The sequence below is a fragment of the Strongylocentrotus purpuratus genome, unplaced genomic scaffold (genome assembly GCF_000002235.5).
Source record: "Strongylocentrotus purpuratus isolate Spur 01 unplaced genomic scaffold, Spur_5.0 spur5_scaffold_4, whole genome shotgun sequence".
NCBI lineage: Eukaryota > Metazoa > Echinodermata > Echinoidea > Camarodonta > Strongylocentrotidae > Strongylocentrotus > Strongylocentrotus purpuratus.
The window spans coordinates 16,885,543-16,895,043 of record NW_022145610.1 but is presented as its reverse complement, the minus strand read 5'-3'; the positions used below and the strand labels follow the sequence as shown (position 1 = coordinate 16,895,043).

The following is a 9,501-nucleotide window of genomic DNA, read 5'->3' as shown; positions in this document are numbered from 1 at the left end:
GACAGACAAGCCTACCTACAGACATATATACAGAAGAATTGACAATCCAAAACACAATATTTCCGGCAAAGAATGGCTTCACACCTAGTAGTATTTCTCAAATACCTTGGCACGTGTGACTTGACACCTGATAATTTCTCGTAATGTAAAAACAATATGATGACCATGTAACCAAGATAGATTTTACTCTCCCTGTTGCTTCAAATTGTATAAAAGTCTTCAAATTGAAATGTGTATTACCGAAAAAAGAGGGCAATATTTCAGTAGCATCTCAAAGCCTACCAAATCTGAATTGATCATCATTATGAAATGAAAATTCTGATCCCTTTGTTACAAAGACATCACATCAAAAGTTGACCAAAACCTATGGAATGACCAGAATCGAAATTGCAATCAGTGGGTCATGTCGCCGAGCACATGTACCCCCAACCCACTGCATTATAGACAATGATGGCTATTTCCACACAAAAAAAACATCCTACCATGATGTCTCCGCCCATTTAAAAGACAAACAGCCAAATTTCTTCTGCCTTTGACCTATAGAATAGATGACCTTTGACTTCAATGTTGTCTTCAATATTACCTGCGCTCCCTGTACAATGTTAGGACACAGATGATGCAGCAATAGAGAATTGAGAGCTTTTTGACCTATCATCAACACTCATGTGATACATGTATTACCCAAGGATTATCCTGACCAAGTTTTAAACAACTGATGCAGAAATACAGAAATGGGAGCTCTTTGACACTTATTTTAGTAGTGAACATTATATATTGTACTACATGTATTTATTTATATACACCTCCATAGCAAACCTGAAAGCAGTTGATAAAGAACTCAGCCTGAAAAGTGCTCACAAAAGATCTGAAATTTTTCTTTTAGATCATGGTTGCCTTCCACACCCAAATGAAAAAAAGCTTCTTCCACTTCACCTTCATACCAAATTAGAATATGATTGGACAAGGACTCCAGCCTGTATAGCGCTCACAAGAAAATCTCTGCTGCAGACGTGTCATGACATCAAAACATAGCATTTGATGTTTGAGGATACAATCAAAGGGAAGGTAACCCTTGGGCTTTGGGCCAAATGAAGTAAGATTGTTTAGAGCACAAATTATTTATGACAGTCAACTCCGCCTAAGTCGAACTTCGCATAACTGCCCAAGTCGATGCGATTTTTTTGGACCAAACCATATAAAACCTGTGTTATTTACCTCTTCTAAGTCAAATTTCTCCTAAGGCATAGAGATTTTTGTGGTTCCAAGAGATTTGACTTAGGCAGCATTACCTGTACTTTAAAATTGTACTTTTTGGAATGCTATTAACTAATTCACACCCTTTGAGCAATGATCATCTGCTTCACAATGCTAAAGGAGCATTCATATTTTTGGTTCAGCTGTGCTATGATGACGATTTGTTGGACATGTCCTTTATTTTCATCACATTTCAGCCGTCTACGACAAAATGTAATCACAGCACAGCTGAACCACAAATATGGCTGCCTCCAATCTGTAGCAGACAATCATTGCTCAAAAAGTGTTAATTACTAGACTGTTAAGCATGAGGTGAAATTCTACAGTAATATTAAGAATTTGTGCTCTAAGTAATCTCACAAGGAAAAATCCCAGGGTTTATCTTCCTAAACCATGATAATTCATTTGGCACTGTGCGTTTTCCCCAGGGACTGACACATTGTCACAGCATGACTTAAAGAATGAGGGGCAGCCGCACGCCTTTTACGGGGAAGCTGGGAAGACTGACTGCCTCTGGCATAGCCATGCTCATCAACTGCAGCCTGTTTGGTTGGGCGGCCTGCTGTCAATCGTCTCCTCCCCCCAATCTTCAATTTCCTGCGGGCAATCGCCAGTGGCTGCACCCTAATGCTATGCCCTGATGTTGGTAGAATTGCGGTTGTTTGGGACTTCTGTTTTACCTTTCGCCTGGCAAGGTTAACACCACTGTATCTGCCAAACATTCTGACAGCTGACACCAAGTTACTCTTAGTGGTCAGCCTTTTGTAGGACCTTAGCATTGCCTGAAATGGCTCAGCAAAGGTCTCTGGGTCTTCGCTCAGATGCTTCTCCATCTCCATGAACATTTCATGGACTTTTCCCACCAGGTTGTCACTTTCTGGAGCTGAAATTGGAATGAATAATCATTATGTTAATTGTTGTGTTCACCAGAAATTTATTTGAAATAATAATGGACTTTTGGTGTAAACAAAATATCCCTAATTATTATAATGAATTAAAGTTCATTATGTATAGGATCAGACAAGACTATTTTTTGCTTTCCAAATATCAAGGATTTTTGGAATGGTATGGTTATACTGTTGTATATAAACACATTACATTTATGTGGAAATTACATTAGAATTATTATAACAATTTCATGAACAAGAATTAAGATATGTTTAAAAAGTCCTTGAATATAAGTTCTTTGAAGGTAAATATTGAATCATGATTTCTTTGGAATTTCCCAACAGCATATGTATTGCAAAAAATCAAGACAAGTTTAAGCACCAAACTCCCAACAGTCTGACAAAGTCTACAATAGGCATACAAAAAAACAACAACAAAAAACAAACAAACGCAAAAAGCAATAAAAAAAAACAATATCAGAAGAAATTTCATAAGTGCACTTACGTGTATGTATTCGGGGATATCCAAGCATTCCCTCATAATCAATGGTTACGTTGTAGTATTCGTGTTATAATAAAAGATGAAAACAATTGATGTCAAGAGTTAGATCATGCAGATGAATGAAAAAAAAAACAATGGCAAAACATCATGCAAATCTGGGAATACATGTCAGACATGATGAATATGACACAGACAATGTCAGAGTTTTTGAATCTATCTGTTACGTAATTGAATAATAACTGGTTTATTACAGAGTTTTCTATATATTTTTATTGTTTATAATATAAAATGTTGTGCGTCATGGACATTACATTTTTTGGACACAACTTTTTACATGCCGACAAATAGTTAACAAACTCTGTGAGTCTAATCATCTTAATAAAATATTTTTAATTTATAACGCATGCTTGGATATTGTTGTAACATATTTTAAACAAATTTGAATTAAAAAGTGTTTCAAATGACAATGACAGAAAGAAATCTGGCATCACGGACATTACATTTTGAGCGTCACGGACATTACAATTTTGTCCACTCTATAAAAGTTTGAATATTAACCAGATTTTGTCTATTTGGTAAATGATTTACGTCTGAAATGATGTAAAATAATGTTCTTCAGATAATCCGACTGAAAAATTTACATAATAAGTATTTTACTGTCAAAAATGATTAAAAGGTAAAAAGTGCACTTGTAGTCCCATATATATACTATTTTTTGTATGGTTCCGATATTCCTAGAGGAGATATGCAAGATAGATTTTTAAGGCTAGCAGTGAAGCACTTATATATTAATTATTTTCTATGCGATTTTCATTCACATATTTCGACCCACTTTGGAAATAGAGCCCTCCCCCCCCTCAAAAAAAAAAAAAAAAAATAAATAAATAATGGCCAAGGTAACCTTTTTCGTGGACTTGCCCCTTGACATTGTGAAATAAACCTCTCTGGATCTTAATTGGATTATACATATGGAATAACCCACACATGTGTCCATGTAAGTTGATCATTTTGTTCCTATTTGGGTATATTTGGGATAAATAGAAGGAGCCATTATATATCAAAACATAAATGTATTTGTTTCTGATATCATTTTTGAAAAAAGTTATAACAAATTATATTCATGTAACAATCTGGAAGTGGAAGAAATTCATGCTGGTAAGATATCATGTTAGAATTAACAACAACATACAACAATGAAATTTCCATGAATTCAAAACACAGAGATCAATGATCAATGATGTTGGTGAACTTAGTGTATGAATATCATGCACTGACCAGGAAATGTTTTTTTCCTAAATTTAATCAGTTGAGTTTAAATGTCACAAAAGCTTGCAGCAGGTGGATTAGACCCTTGGACACTTTTTTTTTTACTTTTCAGGCTGGGGAGGGGGGGGGGAGGCGGATTACGCCCCCTCAAAACAAAACCCTGTTATTAGTCTGCGCTTAGTATATTCGAGCAATATCCAGTAATCTGGATGTCCTCTAATTGGGGTCCTTGAGTTGGTAACTTTGGCAGAATCTGTGATGAATTTGCAGGCAACTCCCTATTCACTTTGTGTGGTAAATTTTCAAAAAATGGGTTAATATCAAATTAAGAATGATTTAACACGGTTATTACAAAATTCTTGCAGAATTGATAAAGAAAATGTTATACTCAAGAGAAACACCGATATACTGTCTACTTTCTAAAAAAAGAAGAAAATCTTTAATTTCATGTACAGAATGAATGGAGAGTTGTCCGCAATGACATCACAAATTTTGTAACGATTGCCGACCCAAGGATCCCTATCAGAGAGCATCACTGAAACTTTGAAAAATTAATTATCAAATTTTGCTCAAATTTTCAGTATCTAGTCATCTTATTTCTCTTCATCATCTCAGAAAACACTAATTACAGGGTTTCATTCTCCTTTGAGGGACATTGAAATTATCAAACAATTCTTTCTTAGACAATGCCCCAACATATGTCACAATCCTGTCTCATATTTAAGAACTAAACAAAAATGTTAAAGAAAGATAAAAAAAGATATACTTACATCGGGAATTGGAAATGTTGGATGTGTTGCCATGGAGACGTCTGTCAAATGCATTAAGCAAGTCTCTTTGAGCACGGAGACTGTCCACACGAACAAGCTGGGGATCCTGCAATTCACAATGGTGAGTGGATTGCGATGTGTCATGCAGTTCAGGCTGTTGCAGATCTTCTGCCATGGGCTCAGAGGGCTGGAGAGGGCCCAACCATCCCGATGGAACATTGTCATCAGCTTCAATTCAAACAGAAAATAAATTTTCATTCTAATTGAATTAGAAAAAAGAGAGTAAAACTGAATCACGAATATTATGCCTGATTTTCTGAAGATCATGGGTGCTAAAATTGAGTTACATACCTGCAATGTTTTCTGTTGAGATGAATCTGGGTTATAGTTGGATTTTCAATACAATTATGCTAATTATGTAGTGAGGATATCCCATTAAATGCAAGATCATATTTACATTAATATTTCTATACAGTTTTTCTTGGGTAATTTTTCATTTTGGGTCAAGTTATATCTCTCTTTAAGTGGTTTATGCATGTGGTATATGTGTTATAGCAAATATAGAAAGCTTAATTTCTCTTACATCCAGTAGCAATTTTAAGCAACAATGCCCTTTCGGTGGCAGATGTTGGAAGAAAGTTGCCTGACGCCACTTTGAAGTGCTTCACAATGGCTGCTTGATGCTTGCATGCACCCCCAGTGACACCATCATGACACGAACACACACCAACAGCCATGTCAACGGTGTATTGACATTGTCCATCACTCTGGCTGGTGACCCGGTAGGTAGTCTCCCCAGTCTGCCAGGAGTAATAGGAACAATTAATCATTGGGATGAATATTGAATCTTTACATAATGATATAGACATTTATATTGGTATATACGTTTTAAGCTTTTACTAATTCCTTCACAATGTTTTTCAAGTCAATTATTGTACAGGCCAACTCTCCGATAGAGAGGACTCCCCCCCACCCCTCCTCCTCTCCTCCATTTAATCTTATCCTTTTCACTTTTCAGTTTGCATTAAGTCATTCCTGCATTGAATAATTCATATGAATTAATGAAATACATTCAGATAAGGCCAAGAAAAAAAAATTGTTTGGACGGCCAAGAATGACTTTTTTGAAAAATTGGGTCGGTCGGTCGGAAAAAAGTTTTTTTTTAATGTATCTTTTTTATTTTTCGAACAGATTTCATGTAGAAAATAGGACTAAGAATGGAGTAAAAAGTTACATTTGAAAATGAATTTTTAGGTTTGATTTCTTATATTTATGTATAATTTTAGTGAAAATGACTTATCAGATTGTATTTTTCATGTTTTCTCATAATTTTATTGTGCTTTTTTTAATCTGAGTGAAAAGCAAAAAAAAAGCAAAAAAAAAAAGATCAGGTCAGGCCGTTTTCAGAGGGTCGGTCGGTAAAGGCCATCCAACAACTTTTTTGGGGGGCCTAAAAGGAAAATATCACTTATTCAACTAATTTCTATTCTGTCTTACACATGAATTCAAAATTTAATATTTAAGACTTATATTGAGATTTACTTTTGATATGTCATCTTTGCTGATTGTCGATCCACGGCAGGGTTGGATTCTCCACTTCAGTGGGCGTTGGTTGACAACTTGAAGAAGTCTCCTCTGGTAGAAACCTTCAAGTCTGCAGAGGATGAAGTCCACTAATTGTGGAACATTGAAGGCTTTCGACCGTTGTAGGATGGAATCCTTCAAGACCCTCATGGCAGCTTCGGCAAAGTTATTGGTGTTGTTATTCCTAATCCGAAGTCCCAATCGAAATGCCTGAGCCCAGACTTGACGTCTTTCATAAAGAGACTCAAGATATGCTCCATAGCCACGGTACCTACAGGAATAACAAGAATCATCACACAACTTCTTAGATATTGCAATGATCCTAATGCAAAGGTGATATATAATATTTTGCGATGGTACATGTAAGTTACAATGCTCATTCTGTATTTTGTTTATGTCATCCAGTACGCTGTATCCAGTACAGGATAAACTTAATAATAAGATGCCATGTACACTGTATTTTGTTCTAATATCTCTTAAAATAAGTCTTGCCCTAGGAGATGGGGCATATTAGTTTCCTCATTCCTTTGGTTATGTTTTTGTGTAGCACTGGTGTCCTTGGGCAGATATGCAAATGTGTGCATGGTATGAATGTGAATAAGAGCACTGATATTACAAACTCATTATAACAAGTTGATTTTGGGGGTCCAAACTATTTATATTTTATTGTATTTTAGCCCTCATATAACAAGGTTTCAATATAAAGAGGCAATTTCCCTGTTCCCAAGGACTTCATTATAGTGAGATTCAGCTGTACTATCATCCTGAATATTTCTACTCTCAAAAGTCAATTTGGTGAAGAGGATTAAAGCCTATGTCATATTCAAGCCTATTTTAAAAGTTCTGTTCTTAGCCATGCTTACCGCATCACAGTAGGATCGCTCCTTGCTTGATGATAGGCTGCCTCAACAGCTTCTTCATCCCTGGCATAAATCATTCGCTTCACATGAAAAAACAAGCCTTGTCGATGCAGCTTCTCTATTCCGTGTTTGCTGTCCCACAGCCATCGCCACACTGCCTGCAGGACATGAAAAGTGCACAGGAGTAGAGACGACTGTGGAAAGACAGAATGAATGGCCTTTCTTTCTGCAGTGCAGTCATCGGTGATGAAGACTGCTGGACCCTGATCACCATTTCCTCCAAAGGCCCCAGCTGGAAAAATGGTCTTAAGCAGTTGCAGGCCTTCCGTGATGGTTTGTTCCTGTTCATTGGAAGTTATGATCACCCCCAATGGAATACCACCCGATGAGCTGTGTGTGAGCAGCAAGAATACTCTACTCCCGTGACGATCAACGTTACCTGGTATGAAACAAAATAGACCTTAGGAATTAAAAAAATACACATAATAAAGAGGCACAGACTATTTAAAGGTTATTAAGCAACAAGTGATGAATAATAATATGTCTCAAACTTCAATATTATGCACATGAAAGGCTAGAGATCCCTAGAATGCTTCTATATTCCCTCACTTAAAATACTTCATATACATGTATTTGGATTTATACTAAATACCTGTAGAATCTATGAAGACAAGTTCACTACTATGGCCCATCATGGTGTGGACACGCTGCATCAATGGTGTGCAAATTGCAATGATAAGGTCCTGGTTGCTGGTCTTCTTCATCTTTGCACACGTCATCCCAGCCTCGGCATTGAACGTGCTAATCACTTTCTCCTCTACTGATGCAATCATGTCTGCTCCATCAGAGGAACCATAGGCCCGTTCAAATATCTGGTAATAGAGTCTGTCAAATCAAAAGGTTGCGATAAAGCAATGCTTTTGAAAGTACATTATAAGGGCAATTCCACAAACGATACCTCCAAACCTCCTAAGTACAGGACTTTCCTGAATTGGTCTTTAATTATTCATATCTGATTTGTAGGCTGGATGTAATGTTCTTAAAGGGTATCTGAGCCCCCCCCCCCCCCCAAGAAAAAAATAATTATTTGCTAGTGGGTAATACAAATAAAATAAAACCAAGTCCCCTAAACAATCAAAGATGTTCCTTTTTTTTACAATATTAGATTTTAAAATTGTAACATTTCTCAAGACAATCTGAAAACAACTTGTACAAAGATAGCTCACAGATTTAAGGAGTAAGACATGCACACAAAAGAATGCACATGCAATAAAAAAGCGATGTAGTTTATATGCTATAAATTCTCAACTAGTAATCCACAGCACTTTTGATGAAGTTATTTTTGGTAAATTTTATTTACGTTATAAGCAGAATTTTTTTCAGACTTAAATGATAATTGCCAAGTACTTCAAAAACGAGGTAAATAGGAAAAAAGTGAGGCTTGACATACCAATAAGGTTGACCAATTTATGGAAATGCCTATAAATAACTCCATTTCATCCAACATGATTCACTTCACTCTTTAATTTGAGAGCTTACCTGTGGAATGTAGAATGCTGTTCATTTAATCAAACTCATACCAAGTGCGTAATCTTCTTGCAAAACATACCTACGTGTACCAATTATATTTTGGCTCATTACGGGGATAAAGTTAATCTAGTAATAATGTTCAGTAATCTGACACTAAATAAACATGAAGGTATGTGTGCTATAAATGTGCACTATTGTAAATACTCAATAACAAAACAATGAAATGAACAAATGAATAAATAATAAAATCCTGGAAGTTAATCACTGACCTGTAACAAAACTTCAAATCTGGGCAGATAGACCTATCTGCAGATCTCAGGATATACTCCTCCGGAGAATCTTCTTGCAGTTCCAACTCCAAAAGATTGAGGGCACTGGATGGAGAATGCCCATTCCTGTAGAATGCTTCCAGCTTCCTGCATGTCTCTGTGCTCACATCCCTGAACTTGAGTGCTGCAGGAATGGTGATGGCATGATTATGCACCCATTTGAGGGTGACAAGTGTTGGATGCGTCTCCAAGTATGGGTCTGAGCTTCTGCATTGAAAGAATATGGGTGGGCAAATGTGAGGATTCCATCGTTTGAAAGTTATTATTATTTATTTTGACAATATGTTTGAGGGTGAGCAACTACTGGCAAGCCGATCTATCTCATTGATTTTATATTATACATGCAATACACACTACATATCACTGCACTACACATCATAAAGTACTTCTATTATGAAACTGCATTCTCTTTGAACTATGGTTACACACTTATAATATGTTAAATACAGCTGCAAAACCTTCAGCTCTAAAGCCGCTACCCGTATTTGATCTTATACCTGCTTTTCCTCCCATTTGAAG

The 9,501-nt window shown here is 36.3% G+C and overlaps 1 protein-coding gene across 1 annotated transcript; it reads right to left on the bottom strand.

Moving 5' to 3' along the window:
* Window positions 1-6: 6 nt before the first annotated feature.
* LOC105445947 lies at window positions 7-3,432 on the bottom strand. Its single transcript, XM_011682119.2, has 2 exons — window positions 2,647-3,432; window positions 7-2,137 (listed from the first exon to the last, which is right to left on the bottom strand). The coding sequence occupies exons 1-2, from the start codon at window positions 2,672-2,674 to the stop codon at window positions 1,656-1,658; spliced, it is 510 nt and encodes a 169-aa protein (XP_011680421.1). The 5' UTR covers window positions 2,675-3,432; the 3' UTR covers window positions 7-1,655.
* Window positions 3,433-9,501: the final 6,069 nt, after the last annotated feature.